General features: G+C 45.1%; 1 protein-coding gene across 1 annotated transcript in view; it reads left to right on the top strand.

The window, feature by feature from the left end:
* Window positions 1-19,109, top strand: part of LOC102449348 (complement receptor type 1-like) — a 73,738-nt gene that overhangs the window by 40,044 nt on the left and 14,585 nt on the right. The window contains 6 exon segments of the mRNA XM_075909848.1: window positions 3,371-3,556; window positions 6,861-6,957; window positions 12,195-12,280; window positions 13,101-13,295; window positions 14,361-14,540; window positions 16,792-16,977. Coding sequence (XP_075765963.1) covers window positions 3,371-3,556; window positions 6,861-6,957; window positions 12,195-12,280; window positions 13,101-13,295; window positions 14,361-14,540; window positions 16,792-16,977 — 930 coding nt within the window.

Here is a 19,109-nt window from a genome sequence, read left to right as displayed (position 1 = left end):
AAATGGGGTGGTGGCCTCAGGGCAAAGGGAAGGAAGTGGGGATGCAGAAGTGGACAGGTGGGAGGTGCAGGACTCGGGGCAGAGAGCTCAGGACAGAAGGTGGCGGAACTTTACCAGTGCTACTCATGGCGGTGAGGATGGCGCTGCTCCAGCGTTAGCTTCTCCCAGGAAGCTGTGGCAGTGCTCTCTGGCCAGCATGGGGCTAGCGCTGCACTCCCTGGAGGGGCTCCTCCCGAGTGAGGGGATCTGTGTCTGTGCGCTTGTCTGGTGTGGGGAACATTGGGGCTCTGTGGGCCAGCTTCGGCCTCTAACTGTTCACTAGGGATGTTAGATATCATGTATTTTGCAATAATTTTTAGCAGTTATACATTTAATAAAATGCTCCCCCTGGGGCAGGGCCAGCAGCCAGTGTGCTTCTGGCCTCACTCCCAAGGGAGCCCCTGGCCACTTCACACTGCTGCCTCTATAGTAGAGGGAGCAGCCTCGGGGTGGCAGTGGGAGCTGGTTTGAAAATACAGAGATACAGAGGCAGCAGCGTGGGGTGGCAGATTGAGGCGTTCCACAAAGGGGGCCCGTTTAAAAAGATAGAGATACAGAGGCAGCAGCGCAGGGTGGCAGCAGTTTCTCTCTGCAGGGGGGCCCAGTCTCCTCACCGACAGAGGCTGCTCCAGCATCCCACCTACTGCTCCCCCTTCCCACCTGGACTGCTGCGGAGCTGATGCTCCTGCTTTTAAGCTGACTCCTCCCCTCCTCCCACTACCTTATACTCAGGCAGCAAGGGGGAGGTGTGTAGTTGTTTGTGTTAACTGATAAGCTCAGGCACATTGATTAAGGCTATGTCTACACTGGCGGGTTCTTGCGCAAGAACGGCTGTTCTTCTGCAAGAATCCGCAGAGTGTCCACACTGCCCACCCGCTCTTGTGCAAGAAGATTTACAGTATGGCGTGGTAAGAGAGGGCTTCTTGTGCAAGAGCTATGCTCTTTTTTTAACAGGTATAAGCCCTCTTGCACAGGGGCTCTTGTGCAAGAGGGCAGTGTGGATGCTCAGCAGGGGGTTCTTGCGCAAGAAAACCTTATGGCCATTGGAGCTGTCTTGCACAAGAGAGCGTCCACACTGCCATGGATGCTCTTGCACAAAAGCACAGCTCACACATGGCAGTGTGGATGTTTGCTTGCACAAGAATACTTGCACGTGCAAGAAGCTGCAACTGTAGACTTGGCCTAATTGTTTAAACAACTGCATAACATCTCTACTCCCCCATCCTGTTGCCTGTCAGGGTGAGGGTAACCCCCAGCATGCAGCTGCTCCCCCGGAGGCCTTGCTGGGGGCAATGGTCACCTTTTCCTGCAGCCTATTGAAGGAGGCAGTGTTCTGCAGGCTGGCCCCACCCTCCAGTCCCCCTTCCACCCTGCAGGCTGTCTGAGGAGTGGCCAGGTTCTGAGGGTTGCTCCCCTTTCAGCTGCCTCCTTCCAGCAGCCCCCTGCATCCTGCAGGATGTCTTGTTGGGTGGGTGAGGCTCTAGGGGCTGTCCCTGGCCTCCAGCAGACCCGCTCCCCTGCAGCAACCTGCAGGCTCTCTGGGGCAGGGGCAAGATTCAAAGGGCTGCCCCTTGTCTCCAGCAGCCTGGAGGTTCTTGCAGAGGAGCGAGGCTTGGTGCATTCTCTCTATTCCCTCCTCCCCCGTCTAGTGGGTTCCCCCCACTACATCCTGCAGGCTGTTTGGGGAGAGTCTGGGGGCTGCTCTCTGCTCTAGCTGCTCCTCTACCCTGCAGGCTGAAGGGCAATGTGAGGGCCGGATTCCAGGGGCTTCCCCTCTCTTCAGCTGCCTCCCCTCCATCAGCCTTTCCCCTTCACCACCTTGGCCTGCAGGCTGTTCGGGGAAGGTCTAGGCTCTGGGGACTGACTCCTCCTCCAGAGGGGTCCCCCACCACACATCCTGCAGGCTCTCACTGGGTGGGGGGAGGCATGCTCCGGGTTTGGGGCAGGAGAGTTCCTTACCCAGTCTTGAGACAAGCAAGATGGCAGAGCCTCAGCCCTGCTGGCTACTCTTCGTTCTGTGGCTCCCCCCAATGGCCACTCTCAATCTTGTGTCCCTCTTCTCTGTGCCTTTCTCTTTCACTTCCCTCCACTCTCTGCTCCCTTTCCATCTTATCCAAAACAGTCCCATTCCCAGCACTTCACATTTTTCAGGCACAACCAAACCCTGACCTTGGTTTAAGTTAGGGTAAGAGGAAGCTGCCTACCAAATTTGGTAGTCTTAGCTCTTACTGTGTAGGAGAAATTCTTGAACAAATTGACAAATAGACACACAGACTAACACACTGAAATAGATATAGATGAAAGACATCTGTCTCAAATATTGCTGTTCACCAGTTGTTTTCACTTGTTTCTTGAATAATGGACAACAGAAAAACACACTCTTTCTTGTGTGTGTGTATTAGACATCTGTCTAGATATTGCTGTTCACCAACTGTTTTCGTTTCTTTCTAAATCCACGTTTCACGCACTATTCCATAGATTGCTCCCTTGGTGTACGGTACCCTGTATGCCACCTTCTCTCATGTAACCTTGTGTGCTTGCTAGTCACTGAGCTGGTGCTGTCATAAATAATAAAACCGGTACAGTGGAGGAGTCTCTTGTAATGCAAGGTATGCACATTGTGCAAAACAATAGTTGCTATGTATACATAGTACATTAAATTTTTACATTATAGTTGCAGTTGTGCATCAAGTTTATTCACAGTAGATTCAAGGCTCTAAAGAAAACCAGAACAGATTGACCTTCTCTAGTTCGGTATCCTCAGGACCTAATCGGTGCCAAACCAGGGAATTTGCCAAATTACAGGAAGTCAATATTAAAGTAAATTGGTCTCTCTTATTTTTATTTCACTGAGGTGAATACATGAAATAATACTTGCAAAGCAGCTCTAATAATGTCTGATTGTACTGATACATAATAAATTGTGGTGTTACGCAGTTTTACTATATTGGCACAAGGAAATAAGTAGATAAAGCATAAAAGTCATGCTTATGCATAGTATCATCACCAGCACTTGCACTGTTTGCTGGTGTCTTTAAGTTTTATTTTTCCCTTAAATAAGAGCACGGAACATTTGAGAGCCAGGACAGGTGGCTGAAAACAAACTTTATGGAACTGTGGGAATCTTGGCCACACCTGCAATAAGAGGACATCCAACTAACTAAAATCATGCTAGACCACGGATGTTGCCAGACCAGAGTATGCTGGACTAGAGATGTTCAACCTCTATATCCAAATTGTCCCCAGTAAAATAAGATACTCATTTTTTAGAAGACTACCGAATGTCTTTCAAAGTTAACTTTTTCTCTTCCTTGTCTGTCTCTGTTGCTAGGTGATTGTGGTTCTCCTCCAAGGTTCAGTTTTGCTGAGTTGGCTGAGCAAGTGAGAGATTCCTATGCCGTTGGGACCAAAGTGAAATACTCCTGTCGCTCAGGGTATGTTTTGAGCAGTGGGAAGTCTCCTTTAGTTACATGTCTTGCAAATTCAGACTGGTCATCAGATCCTGATTTTTGTGAAGGTGAGTATCGTTGCTTTTCCATTTCAGTTGTCGTGCAAGTCATCTTGATATAGTTAGGAGACTCTCTTTTGTTGGGCAAGTGGTTCACAGTTTAACACTGATACCCATAAACACTTTCTAGGCAGTTCTTTGTTTATAGTAGTAGTACACTTTTAAAAAAAGTAGCAGAATGCTTCCGTATTTTTGTAGGCTGCTTTAACAGCAGGTAAAATACAAAATTCTGGAAACTTCAGCCTTTTGTTCTCAAACAGGATTAAGAGGAGGGATAGGTTTGCCACATTTCTTCCTTGTTTTTAGGTCAGGAGTTAAATATCTGTCTTTGTAGAACATCAACACTTTGTTATTTAGTGGTAGATATAAACTGAAGAATAGTGCAGTTCTCACTATCCACATAATTTTCCTGTGCCTGGGAGGCATTTAGCATGCACCACTTAAGTTACTGGAATATGACCACTTAAGTTACTGGAGATTCCAGAAGACTGGAAAAGGGAAAATATTGTGCCCATCTATAAAAAGGGGAATAAGAACAACCCAGGAAACTACAGACCGGTCAGTTTAACGTCTGTCCCAGGGAAGATAATGGAGCAGGTAATTAAGGAAATCATATGCAAACACTTGGAAGGTAATAAAGTGATAGGGAATAGCCAGCATGGGTTTGTGAAGAACAAGTCATGCCAAACTAATCTGATAGCTTTCTTTGATAAGATAACGAGCCTTGTGGATAAGGGAGAAGCGGTGGATGTTATATACCTAGACTTTAGTAAGGCATTTGATACAGTCTCGCATGATATTCTTATTGATAAACTAGGCAAATATAACTTAGATAGGGCCACGATAAGGTGGGTGCATAATTGGCTGGATAACCGTAGTCAGAGAGTTGTTGTTAACGGTTCTAAATCCTGCTGGAAAGGGATAATAAGTGGAGTTCCTCAAGGGTCTGTTTTGGGACCCGTACTGTTCAATATCTTCATCAATGATGTAGATATTGGGATAGAGAGTACGCTTATTAAGTTTGCAGATGATACCAAACTGGGTGGGGTTGCAACTTCTTTGGAGGATAGGGACATAATTCAAAATGACCTTAGCAAGTTAGAGAAATGGTCAGAGGTAAACAGGATGAAGTTTAATAAAGAGAAATGCAAAGTGCTCCACTTAGGAAGGAACAATCAGTTCCATACATACAAGATGGGAAGCGACTGTCTAGGAAGGAGCATGGCGGAAAGGGATCTAGGGGTCATAGTGGACCACAAGTTGAATATGAGTCAACAGTGTGACGCTGTTGCAAAAAAAGCAAATATGATTCTAGGTTGTATCAACAGGTGTGTTGTAAGCAAAACTCGTAAAGTCATTCTGCCGCTCTACTCTGCACTAGTTAGGCCTCAGCTGGAGTACTGTGTCCAGTTCTGGGCGCCACATTTCAAGAAAGATGTGGAGAAATTGGAAAAGGTACAGAGAAGAGCGACAAGAATGATTAAAGGTTTAGAGAACATGACCTATGAAGCCAGGCTTCATGAACTGGGCTTGTTTAGTTTGGAAAAAAGAAGATTAAGGGGGGACATGATAGCGGTTTTCAAATATCTAAAAGGGTGTCACAAGGAGGAAGGCGAAAATTTGTTCCTCTTGGTTTCTGAGGACAGGACAAGGAGTAATGGGCTTAAAGTGCAGCAGGGGAGGTTTAGATTGGACATTAGGAAAAAATTCCTAACTGTCAGGGTGGTCAAATATTGGAATAAATTGCCAAGGGAGGTGGTGGAATCTCCCTCTCTGGAGATATTTAAGAACAGGTTAGATAGACATCTGTCAGGGATGGTGTAGACGGAGCTTGATCCTGCCTTGAGGGTGGGGGGCTGGACTCGATGACCTCTCGAGGTCCCTTCCAGTCCTATTATTCTATGATTCTATGATTCTATGACACTCCACCTTTCTAAAGGTGGTCAGTTTTGAATGGAAGTATAAAATAAAGGACATCTAAGCTTAAGTACTTTTTAGTTTCTCTAATGATATTGTGTCTTACATGTGACGTCTTGTAACTTAATTAAAGCAGGTGCTACAGAACATTGCTGCAATTCAATTAATTGTGTTCATAGTTTTTCTTGTTGATAGCATAGAGAGCATCACAAATACCTCAAAGTACTAGTTTATAACAAAACTTAGAATACTTCTCTTGGCTTCATTGCTAAGAGGACATGAAGATTGTTGCAGGTTTGGTCTTACCTAGTACGTGCACTAGTAAGGATATGTATAGTTGGATGCTGATGAACCTTAACTCTGCTTTGTTGTTTTAAATTATGATTTAATTTGTCTTATTTAATACTGATAGGGCTTCTTGAATAGCCTTAGACTCTGGCCTGCTGGCTTGAGAAAATGTATAGGTACTGATTGAGCAAAGCACTTAAGAACTCGTTAAGTCCTAGTGACTTCAGTGGCGCTTGTTTTGCTGCATCAATCAGGTCTTAGTTAACAGGTCGCAATTTGTACATGCCTTATCTGCTTTGAGAGTTTTCCCTAGCTCAGGAGACCAGATTGGATTCAGCCCTCAGTGCTGCAGCCTCCGTGTGGGGCACTTGTCAGTGCCCTTGTTGAGCTGGCACTGTTTCCCCTTGCAATCTCTGGCACAGAAGGCAAAACACCAGTGAGAGGATGGTCCCCAGCAGCTTACAAGGGTTGCGGAAAGACTTCTGCTGTGGTTTGCTGTGTGTTAACATTTGACAGAGAAATCTTAACACTCTACATGGGGTGCTGTCACACGTTTTAGAAGGAGGATATTGACCAGTAAATAATTTTTCAGATGATCACCCACAAGGCATACTTTGTAAAACAATTATTACTGCATATTGTGCTAGGATTTCTTTTGTTCCTAACGCATTTCAGAACCTGCCTATTGTCTGTAAACAAGCCAGTTGTGACTCTTTCACTATTTCTTTAGTTTCTATATCATTTTTTTACTTCTAATTTATGCCAGCTATCCTTTTCTTCCTGCTGTTATGTCACTTTTTATTTGTAATTGCTGCCCGTTGAGATCATTGGGTGTCACCACATGAATATAGTTGAGAAAATGATTTTTCAGGATCTGGACCTCGCTTCCCTGGGGGCATAATTCATAATTATCCATATTGTGTGTTTTAAGCTTTCCTCTTGCCTTTGGTGCTGACCTCCGTAATATGGGCCAGACACTGGACTCAAAGACCACTGGCTTTGATTTGCCAGTATTTGTTATATTAGGGGCTATAAGTTAGCATATCCCCTTTCCTTTTACCTCTTAAGATAATGTATTAAGATTAATATTACTCTTGTTCTCTTCTAGGAAAACCATGTAGACCATTAGAAGAACTAGCAAACGGCAGGATTCAAATCACCGATCTCCGCTTTGGTGCAACAGTCAGCTTCTCCTGTGATGATGGGTGAGTGCCACATTATTGCTTTTGACTAATTAACAGAGCCTAGAGTGGTGTAAAACTGCTGATGTCTGGTAAAATGAGGCTAGAAAGCCTAGTATAATTTCAAGAACTTAAGTGGGTGCGGTGCCATAAATTTGTAGTTATGGGCTGATCCCTGGTTAAGAATTACAGCTGTGACTTTTTTCCTAAAGGAGTCAAAAGAAGAGAGCCATCCAGCTACAGCTGTCATTCAGTGGGAGATGGGAAGCTTAGTTTGGTCAGTCTCTTTTCAAAATCCTAACCTAGAGGCATGAGGAGACCATCCAGAAGGTGTTGGGTCATGAGAGAGTGAGAGTTCCACCTCAGGGATCATGTGGCGCTCATTCCCTCTCTTGTTACAGGGCTTTCTGTCTGGGTGCTAGTGGCTGAATGTTGTCCATAAGAGGCAGCACCAGGTAGAAGCAGATTTCTTCCTGCTCCACGAAAACAAATCTTTGTCCCTCCCTTATAGGCAGGGCTCTACAAATATTCTGTCCCATGGTGAGTATATATTACCAGCAGGCGAGTAGCTACAGACTAGACAAAATAGAATGCCCTGGCACACCCTAATGCAGGGGCAGACTGGTCTGGAGGGCCGTCATGATGAGCAGGCCGAAGCCAGCACTACGGGCAGCCCGGTCCCATCCAATCCGCCGTCTGGGTGGAGGAGTGGTGCACCGCTGGGAAGGGGGAAGTGCAGCCATTCTTGCCGCTTGGCTGTCTGCGTGCAGCTCTGGCGTGAAGAGGTGGGGCGCAAGTCAGAGGGCGTGATGCTGGCAGACGTCAGGACGCTGGTGTGACATAGTGTCATGATGTCACAGCCAGTGACCTCCGGATTAAAAAAGGCTCCTGCAGCCCCACAAACTGGAAGGCAAGCCGGGGAGGGGAAGGGAGAAAAATAGGGGGAAGGGGCTTGTGCTGAGGGGGAGGGGGCAGGTCAGGAGAAGAAAAGGGAAGGCACCAAGGGATAGGGGTGCAGGAGAGACAAATGCCAGGGGGGTGGGGGCCAAGTGGAGACAATAAGGAAAAGGGAAGGAGGGGAGGTGTCAGTAATAGCGGGGACAGGGTGTTGCTGGGAGAGGAGAGGGTAAGGGCATTGGGGACTAGAGGGGGGGGAAGGGGAGGTGCTGGGAGAAGGCTTGAAAGAAGGGGTGGGCATGAGGAAGGTATGGATGGAGCAAGGCATGTGTGAGGGCACAGGGGCAGAGAGTGTGGGGGTGGTGGGCATCAGGGAAAAAAGAGGGCAAAGGGGGTAAAAGCAGTGAGGGAAGGGGGAGGCGCCAGGAGGGGGCAGGGGAAGGTGCAGCTGCCAGGGAATTCTGGGGGTGAAGCAGAAGGGCAGACACCTACAGGGGAGGGACCCACACCAGAGGACAGAGGCAGGACAGGTGTGTAGAGAGGGAGGTGTTAGGAGAGGGAATGAGGAGGGGTAGCTCATATGATCAGTGTGTGGCTACTGGAGGAGTGGGCACGGGGGGGGATGAGAGAAGAGCTGGTGGAGGGGGGCAGGTCTCAGGAAGGCTGAGGGCAGTGAGAAGGGCAGGAGTCAGGACAGCATAGGAGGGTGAGGGGTTGGGGAGCAGCAGGCACCAGGGAAGCTGATGGAGCAAGGGGAGGAGACACGGCAGCAGAGGGAAAAGGTAAAGGTTTAAAAATATTTATTAATAACTTGGGTGCCAGTGGTACATCCAAACAAGCCACATGAACTCAGTACTGGTGCACAACATAAAATTCATTCTGCTCATGGGAGGAAACTCTTAGAGGGAACACTTCCCGTAGCCTCTCTGCCCCCGAGTTAATGTCACACACGTTAATGCAATTGTAGGATAGTTGCATGAAGGGAGTTTGGTGGGGGCCAAGCTAATCCCTGTTGGGAGGAGGATGGTGGGAAAAGTCCTTAGAGAGGGGTCACATGACACCTTTTATTTCTGGTCATGTGACCATCTTGCCCTGAGAGTGTTACCTCCAGAGGTGTGGCTAGTGGGAGGTCAAAGAGTATATTTTAAAAAATTCTTTGGGTGCATACCCTAATGAAATGTGATGTGCACACCTATGAAAATATTGTAACTTTTACTGAAGTTTTTGAGACCGCATCAAAACATCAAAGAATGACAAACAATGATAACCACGGTCATGATAACTGACGTAAACAAACATGCCGTCCCGTTCTCTGGTGGTATACGCCTGTGTGGTGGTGGGGGGGGGGAGAGGTGGTGGCGGCAAGTCCCTTTTTTGTCTGGCAAGTAGGGTTTTGCATAATTTGTCGAGCCTTGCTTATAGGTGTCAGTATTAATATCAAGATGGGGAAACAATGACATGAGAGATACTGAAGTAATCCTGGCAAGTGATTTACATTCTCATGCTAACGGGGGAGGATGACCCAATGTCATTACCAGTTTGCTCTGGGAGAAAAATTTTGCCGACTCCACATACTCATATACCCTGAGTGAGAACCCGCAAGCTAAGCATTGAGGTGAGAGTGCTTAGTGTCACCTCAGACTCCTGCCCGCTCCCCCCATTCAGCCATGGCCTTCCCTAATGGTTCAAAGGAAGGTGATGAAAGAAACAAACCCAGAATACATTGGGTGAGGTGTCCTGTGGAATACAGAGGTGGGAATGAAATCCATTGTCCTGTAGATGGTCATTACCCTGCCTTCTGAACAAAGTGGGTTTGACCCACAGAAGTGTCTGAGCTCCTATTGTAGGACTTGCTGGATTTCTATGCAGTAGCCTAGAGGGGCCTCAGGTTTAGGAATTGTTCAAGCCTATGAGTTGTCTGGGTTTGAAGAGCAGTGATTAGATCATGGATAGTAAAAATGCTTGAGTTTTAAATATTGAAAAGGGACGTGATGAAGTAGTCACAGCTCAGGGAAGCTGTCTTGTCTACGGTTACGCATGTCGGCAGATTGTCTTTTTGGGTGTAATTCTGTTTTACAACATAGCAGCAGCATGGCCAAAAGCTATTGCTCTTATCTCTCCTTGGTCTTCCCTGCCTCCACAGGTGATTGAAGGGAGAGAACTTGGAGAAATGAACGTAATCAAATGCTTAGCGCATTCTGTAGTAAAGACCAAGGGTCAGTTTTGCCAGTATATTTCCACTTCTTGTACTGGTTTAGCTGGACGTTGAGCTAACTGGACTTGGAAATGCAGTACTTCTGGCTGCCCACCACTGGCAAAGGCAGGAGAAAAGGTAACACGAGCTGCTTGAGCTGAGACAATGTGACACAACTGTACATTCAGAGAGGAGGCTTTTAGTGCTTACTAGAGTTGTTGCATGATTAACCTAGTTAATCTTTCAATTAGTAATGGACTACAGTAGTCTTGTGGATAAGGGACAAGCGGTGGATGAGGTATACCTAGACTTTGGTAAAGCATTTGCTATGGTCTCGCATGACCTTATCAATAAACTAGGAAAAATACAACCTAGATGGGGCTACTATAAGCTAGCTGCATAACTGACTGGATAACCGTTCTTAGAGAGTAGTTATTAATGGTTCACAGTCATGCTGGAAGGGCATAACAAGTGGGGTTCCGCAGGGGTCTGGTTTGGGACCGGTTCTGTTCAATATCTTCACAGATGATTTAGATATTGGCATAGAAAGTACAATTATTAAATTTGCAGATGATACTAAGCTGGGAGGGAGCTGCAAGTGCTTTGGAGGATAGGGTCACACTTCAGCCACCATTCCACAGGACATGTCTTTGCAGCTTTTTTGGTGGGCCGTATTCTGTTACGATTTGGAGTGTTGTTTGTTTAAAACTTCTGAAAGCATGTTCCATACTTTTTCCCTCAGATTTTGGTAGTCACTTAAGATTTTTAAACCTTGAATCAAGTGCGGTAGCTATCTTTAGAGATTTCAGATTGATATCTTTTTTCATTTTTTGTCAGATCTGCAGTGAAAGTGTTCTTAAAATGAGCAACGTGCAAGGTTGTCCTCTGAAATTGCTGTAACATGAAATATGTGACAGAGCGTGGGTAAAACACAGAGTAGGAAACGTGTTTTTCCCCTAAGGAATTGTCACACATTTAAAAAACAGTTTTTTTAAAACAAGCACCATCGGCACACTCTTTTAAGATGGCGACTGAAGCCCTAAAATCATACAACAGTTCAGCATATCTGGCGCATAAATACCTTGCACTCGCTGCTGTAAAAGTGCCATGGGAATGCCTCTTCTCTCCTTCAGGTGATAGTTTATATTTGCACAAGAAAATGCTGCCCATTTCTGATTTGTATTTCTCCCCCCGAGCATGTAAGTGGCAGCAGAGCTCGGCAGGAACAGCTCCCTGTGCGCACAGGTTGGGAGCTGCTCCAGCCACCTTCGATTCCCAGTTAATTCGAACTGGCAAGCATCATCTGTTAAGAGGGCTAAGGAAGTTGTCCCATGAAATTGTGGGATAGTTTTGATGACTCCCAGGCCATGAGTCAAATAGGGCTGCATCTACACAGGAAACTAATAGGACCTTGGATCTCGTCTTGAGTCGAGGTTGGTTCCTTAGCGCTAAAGTGTCCTGGGCCCCAAGGTTTGGGGCCTGGATTAATGCAATTTCAGTGTAGATGCACGAGGGGCTTCTTTGGGGCCCAAACCCATCCCTGTTGGTAGAGGTCTGTGGGAGGAGTTCTCAGAATGGTCACGTGACATTCTTTACTTCAGGTCACGTGTCCATCTTGATCCTGGAAATACTACTCCTGCGGATGGGCTTTCCTGTGGCAGGTGGGCGGGGCATAAAGGATCAGGGAGCGGGACTAACGTGCCCCATTTTTGGTTCAGAAAATATGGTCACTATATTTAGAGCCCTTTGTCGCCTTTAACGACTTAGGGCTTGGTCCTCAAATGCAGCTGTGCCACAGTACGGATATAGACGAAGATGCCCCTGTAGGAAAGGGAAAGCCTGTCCATCAGCCTAGCTGTCCATCTCTACAAGAGGTGCTAGTTGTGTTGATGAGAGAAGTTGCCATAGCGTGGTTTCCATGGGGGGTTAGGCCAGTATAACTGTCACCCAGGAGGATGGATTTTTCACACCCCTGAGCGACAAAGTTACACTGACCCATGTGTGTAGTGTCGACCCAGCCTTAGTGTTCCTGGGTCCGATAGTTTTAAGTGGATCCTTTTTCAGTGGTTTGTCTCCACCTGCTGCTTGAAAGAAACCATGTTCCATCTTTCTGGGCTGATAACTAGTTCTTTGCTCACTTGAGTAACAAACTTGAGTCTTTTTTCTTTAGGTACAGAATGATTGGACCAGCTTCTGCTCGTTGTGTGATTAGTGGAAGTGGAGTTGATTGGGATAAGGAGCTTCCATTGTGCCAAGGTAAGCTGATTTAATGTTTTAAGAACAGTTCGTGTCTGGGGATGGAGGAGTGTAGCTGGTGCTATAGTGGAGTCAGTCTGTTCTCACTTTGACATTTAATCTAAATGACAGTAAAACTTGGTTCTGTTTGTTTGGGGAAAGAAATGAAATGATACTGTGATTGACCGGGGTGTCTGGATGACTCCTGCAGAATCGGCGTTTTAAAAACCCCTTTATATTTTTCACATATAATCCAACAGGCTTTATGGCAACTCTTTGCTATTGTATCTGTATAATCTTTGCTCCTCACTAAGTAAAAGGCATAATAATGACTTCATTTAGTCTTGATCCTTCCCAAATCTGTCCACTTAAAGTATCAGGCTCTTTTGGAATTAATCACTATTAATATGCCTCTACCTTAATTTGATCTCTTGGATGCTTTCAGTGTATCAGTCATGCTGCTGATGTGCAAGATGGTTTTTGAGTCAGCCCCACATCCTAGCTTAGTTTTCTGCTGGTAGAACAAATAGGACCTCTCAAGATGCCAGGCAAGAGATTTCTGCTCCCTAAGGCTAACTTTGGGAAGGGCCCTACTCTGTTATGGTCATCCTCCAAAGCTGGTGTTACATGAAGCATCCTCCTTGAGCAGTGACTGTACTGAATTGAGTCAAGGCTAAATGCAGAAAACTTTCAGAATAAAATGTTGTTAAAACACAATATTAAATAGACTTTTGGGTGGCTAAATAGCTTTTGGAAGGATCTGAAATAACTTTGAGTGAAAAGTCTTTTCAGTTCAATGTCAATGTAAACTTTAATTTCATGTTGACATTCTTTTCTTCAGCAATACCTTGTCTTCCACCTCCTAGTATCACCCATGGATCCCATAATCGTTTGGGTGAAGAAGAGTTTGCATTTGGCTCTGCAGTAACTTACAGCTGTGAGAAAGGCTTCTCTCTTATTGGAAAGGCCTCCATTCATTGTACAACGAATGATCGAGTCAATGGAGAGTGGAGTGGGCCAGCTCCTGAATGCAAAGGTTAGTAGTATTTGCTTTTCATCCACTTCTTATTCTGCCATCTCCTCCCAGGAAAAACTATACTTAGATTGCTAAGCAACCCAGGAACCTGAGGAAATTAGTTTAGTGATACCGATGTCAACATGTAGACAACTGCACGATTAACTGATCAGTCTGGGTTTATCGGTTAACCTTGTCATCTACATGCACTTGTCAATTACATATACTGTATCAGAAGCAGTGGGGGAGAGGGGATGCCAGTGAGGAGCTGGCTTAAAAGCCGGCTCTCCACGAACACCAGATCTGCCTGCTATCCATCCATCCAACCCCCCAGGTTGCTGCCTCTGATAGAGGGGCAGCAGCACAGAGGGTGAGGGGGAAGACAGGAGCCAATATACACAGAGAGTCGGCTTTCAAGCAGGCTTCCCATGCGTGCTGGCTCCACAGACCCGCTTACCTCCTCCCCCCGACTTGCTACCTCCAACAGAAGTAGTGAAGGGAGAAGAGGGCAGGCAGGGGGCAGTGCTGGGGAGGAGCTAACTTAAAAGCCAGTTACCCCCAACACCAGCTCAATGGTGCTGCCTACCCCCTCACCGTCGCCTGCGCTGCTACCTCTATTCAAACAATTAGAACAGTTGGCCCTTGTGATATTTGTAGCAATATTAACATTTAGTTAATATTGGATATATGGACACCCACAGTAAAACTTAAGTGAAATTGTGTCATTGGTATATTTAGTGTCACAAAGAGAACGGTTATAGTAAACCTAAGAGGGTTCCTTAACTTGTGAATTATTCCAATTAAGTGCAGTGTTGTGTGATTTAATATCTGTGTATCTGTTGGTATATTTAGTTGAGGCCTCATTTTGATATATTTGTGGAGGAGGGTTAATCTCCTTGTCCTGCTCCTAAACAGCTTTTGTAGAAATAAACTTTAAAATTAGTTCAGAGGCAAAGGGAGCAGAAGAAGATGCAGAATTAAAGCTACCATTAATTTTTTTAAAATAGTGTAAAGATATGCTTTTCATGTGATTGAGGGCTTTATTTATTCCTTAGCAGATACATTTTTCATATTATCTATTTTCAGTGGTCAAATGCGATAATGTAGACGTTAAAAACGGGAGAAAACTAAGTGGATTTGGTCCTTATACTTATCAAAACACCATTATGTTTGAATGTACGCATGGCTACTCCTTGGTCGGCAGTAATGTGATTACATGCCAAGCGAATAATTCGTGGTCTCCTGCAGCACCAATTTGTAAAAAAGGTAAGTGCAAATAGGATTCGATACCAGTTTTCATTACTCACTCCACACTCAGCAATATTAAAAAAAAATAAACTTGTTCTTCCAAGACTTGATTAGACTGTAAGGTTGTTTTTAGAGTAAAGTACAAATTTTAGACATAAGGTGAGATTTTCCAAATCTCGTAACAGAGTTCTTCTCTACAAGGTGATTTTTTTTTAGACATTCTGACATTTTATGAGTAGCGGTGATTGCTTCTATTGAGAATGAAATACACAATTGAGGATACACGGTTGAACTGGAATTTATACACAAGTTGGATGCTGTTACCGTGGGTTTGAATAAAGGCATATTAGCTGATTGGCACATTACAAAGCCAGTTTACCCTGCTTTTAACATTTGCATTTTCACATCAAAAGCTATGAATAGGACACATCCATTAATTAGCCTTATTAACACTGGTCCTACAATTGACAGGTACTCCTTTTGCTGTTATGTGCATCTCTTGGTTTCTGTTACTCTGGTTTATCTGATGAAGAGGATTTTACCCACAAAAGCTCACAATTCTAAATGTATCTTTAAAGTACCACCGGGCTACTAGTGCAGGGGTTGACAAACTATGGCTCACGAGCCAAATGTGGCTAACAACAGAACTAAAATATGGCTTATTTGGCAGCTGTTGAGCTAAGTTCCTTCTAGAGTACGTGCCTGTTCAGGCCTGTGCAAAGAATTTTAATCCTGCCCACCACCTCACGCATCAGCACTCACCTTTCTTGGGCATGAAAGGTAAGCTACTGCTGGAAAGGGGTGGGAGGGAGAACATAAGAACGGCCGTACTGGGTCAGACCAAAGGTCCGTCTAGCCCAGTATCCTGTCTGCCGACAGTGGCCAGCACCAGGTGCCCCAGAGAGGGTGGACCGAAGACAATGATCAAGTGATTTGACAATCAGAGGCCAAGGACACCATTTTATCCCCTGGCTAATAGCCTTTTATGGACCTAACCTCCATGAAATTATCTAGCTTCTCTTTAAACTCTATTATAGTCCTAGCCTTCACAGCCTCCTCTGGCAAGGAGTTCCACAGGTTGACTACACGCTGTGTGAAGAAGAACTTTCTTTTATTAGTTTTAAACCTGCTACCCATTAATTTCATTTGGTGTCCTCTAGTTCTTCTATTTAGGGAACTAATAAATAACTTTTCTTTATCGGCTCTCTCCACACCACTCATGATTTTATATACCTCTATCATATCCCCCCTTAGTCTCCTCTTCTAAACTGAAAAGTCCCAGTCGCTTTAACCTCTCCTCATATGGGACCCGTTCCAAACCCCTAATCATTTTAGTTGCCCGTTTCTGAACCCTTTCCAAGGCCAAAATATCTTTTTTGAGGTGAGGAGACCACATCTGTACACAGTATTCAAGATGTGGGCGTACCATAGTTTTATACAGGGGCAGTAAGATATTCGGGGTCTTATTTTCTATCCCTTTCTTAATAATTCCTAGCATCCTATTTGCCTTTTTGACTGCCGCTGCACAGTGTGGAAGTTTTCAGAGAACTGTCCACGATAGCATTACAATAGTTGCTCAGGGTGTAGTATACATAGTCAATTAAATTTTTACATTATAGTTGCAGTTGTGCATCAAGTTCATTCACAGTAGATTCAAGGCTCTAAAGAAAACTGAACAGATTGAACTTCTCTAGTCTGGCACCCTCAGGACCTGACCTGTGCCAAACCAGGGAATTTGCCAAATTATAGGAAGTCAATATTATAGTGAATGGATCTCTCTTATTTTTATTTCACTGAGGCGAATACATGAAACAGTACTTGCAAAGCATCTTAATAATGTCTGATTGTACTGATAAATAATGAAGTGTCATTGTTGTTACACAATTTTGCACAAGGAAATAAGTAGACAAAGTATAAAAGTCATGCTTATGCTTAGTATCATTACCAGCACTTCCACTGTTTGCTGATGTCTGTAGGGGTAAATTAAAGTTAAATAACAGCACAGAACATTGAGAGCCAGGACAGGTGGCTGAAAACAAACTTTATGGGACTGTGGGAATCTTGGCCAGACCTGCAATAAGAGGACATCCAACTAACTAAAATCATGCAGACCACGGATGTTGTCAGACCAGAGTATGCTGGACTAGAGAGGTTCAACCTCTATATCCAAATTGTCCCCAGTAAAATAAGAAGATACTCATTTTTGAGAAGACTACTGAATGTCTTTCAAAATTAACTTTTTCTCTTCCTTGTCTGTCTCTGTTGCTAGGCGATTGTGGTTCTCCTCCAAGGTTCGTTTTTGCTGAGTTGGATGAGCAAGCGAGAGATTCCTATGCCGCTGGGACCAAAGTGAAATACTCCTGTTGCTCAGGGTATGTTTTGAGCAGTGGGAAGTCTCCTTTAGCTACATGTCTTGCAAATTCAAACTGGTCATCAGATCCTGATTTTTGTGAAGGTGAGTATCGTTGCTTTTCCATTTCAGTTGTCGTGCAAGTCATCTTGATATAGTTAGGAGACTCTCTTTTGTTGGGCAAGTGGTTCATAGTTTAACACTGAAATCCATAAACATTTTCTAGGCAGTTCTTTGTTTATAGTAGTAGTCAACTTCTAAAAAAATAGCAGAATGCTTCCTTCTCTTTGTAGGCTGCTTTAACAACAGGTAAAATACAAAATTTGAGCCTTTTGTGCTGAATACTCTCAAATAGGATTAAGAGGAGAACATAAGAATGGCCGTACTGGGTCAGACCAATGGTCCATCTGACCCAGTGGCCAGCACCAGGTGCCCCAGAGAGGGTGGACCAAAGACAATGATCCAGTGATTTGCCTCCTGCCATCCCTCTCCAGCCTCTGACAGAGGCCAAGGACACCATTTTATCTGCTGGCTAATAGTCTTTTATGGACCTAACCTCCATGGAGGGATAGGTTTACCACATTTCTTCCTTGTTTTTAGGTCAGGAGTTAAATAGAACATCAACACATTGTTCTCTAGTAGTAGATATAAAGTGAAGAACAGTACACTTCTTGCCTACCAGAAGCCCCACTATCCACATAATGTTCCTGTGCCTGGGAGGCATTCAGCACACAGCAGTTAAGTTAATGGAATATGACACTCTCCCTGTCTTGGTCAGGTAGTAAAGGAAGTGCTCTTGGGCAATAGGAAATCTACCATTAGGGCCATTTATATGGCAAAGTTCAAACAGTTTTTAATTTGGCCCTTCCTGAAAAGCGTAGCCCTGCTAATACTAGACTGTTTATTGACCGGTAGAACACAGGCTTTATCTGTATTCTCTTCTGTGCTCTTTATTGCACCTCTTTTGCAAAGTGGCGAAAGTGGGGGTGATCACATCAGCTGGACGGGTGACAGAATTCTGAGTGCTAACTCCAGAGCCCCCTTACATAATTTTCTTTAAAGGTCAAGTCATGCCACATTTAATGCTCTTGCAGACTTCCAGCAAGAAGTAATTGAGAGGGCAGAGGCCAGCAGAGTATATATGTGCCACTATGGAGTAGGGATGTAAGCAACTAGTCTACTATCTGAGAAGCATATGCTGGTGCTAGGGGGAGCTGGCTTAAAAGCCTATTCCCTGCAGCACCGTCTCTGCAGGACGCAGGGGAGGCAGAGGTGTAGCAGGGGAGTGGGCATCAACCAGAAATCAGCTCCCCTGGTCACACCTGCTTCCTCCCACCCCAGTTATGCTTCAGCCTTTTAAATTTATTAAGAGCCTGGTAGCTCTTAGTACATTTAAAAGACAGAGCCACAGAGGGGTTAGCAAAGGAGTTTGGAAAGATCAGACAAATGTGCAGCAACTTACATTTAAGTAAATTAGTTGAAAAAATGGCCAAAGTGACAGGCCTATTCTCTACAGAGACGTGAATGTATACTTCAGTATGCCAACTGTGTGGCCTAAGTTTTTAAGAAGATACAAAGACCGCAGTGGTGCCTGAATGCATGTAGTACTCCATTTTTCATACCATTTGCAATTTAAAAAATGCCTTAAGACAATAAAACAGCTTGGAACAAGCCAAAGCGTTTTATGGGTGGTTGACAGGAATTCCGGTAACTAGGACTGGCAGGCTGGTGTCAATGTAGCTGCTGTACTGGAGCCCCACTCGCAAACCAAGTGTTGTGGTGAGAGTGGGACAGGGCGCCTTTAAAGATAGGGAGAGAAGAGAAACACCAAACTCTCCTTCACTGGTGTGTGTGCAGGGCTCAGAGCAGCCACACTCAGGCACAAGTGGCTCAACAGCCAAATCACCCTTCATTCTGCCAAAGAGCCCCAGTTCTGTGAGCTCATGGTACCAGGAACCCGTGGCACTCGTCACATACCCAGAGGGGACCAGTATGAGGGGAGAAATGTTTAATACTCATATAGCCTGGCAGCAACATGGTGGCCCAATCGAGTTGTCAAATCAGCTTCTGTTAACAGAGGGCGCGCCATAGTGGCTAGTTACTGCATCGCGTGGGGCGTTAATGGTCGCTCCAGTGGGCAGGTGTGAGTCATGTGTAGCTCCCATCAGAGCATGGCGGGCCTAGAGCCTCGCCCCAGCATGTGCCGCTCTCCTCACGCATCCCTCCTGCCCCCTCCC

This window comes from Pelodiscus sinensis, chromosome 27, assembly GCF_049634645.1.
Source record: "Pelodiscus sinensis isolate JC-2024 chromosome 27, ASM4963464v1, whole genome shotgun sequence".
In the NCBI taxonomy this organism is placed as follows: Eukaryota; Metazoa; Chordata; order Testudines; family Trionychidae; genus Pelodiscus; species Pelodiscus sinensis.
Note: the sequence above shows the minus strand (reverse complement) of the source record. Positions and strands in the feature narration are given on the sequence as shown.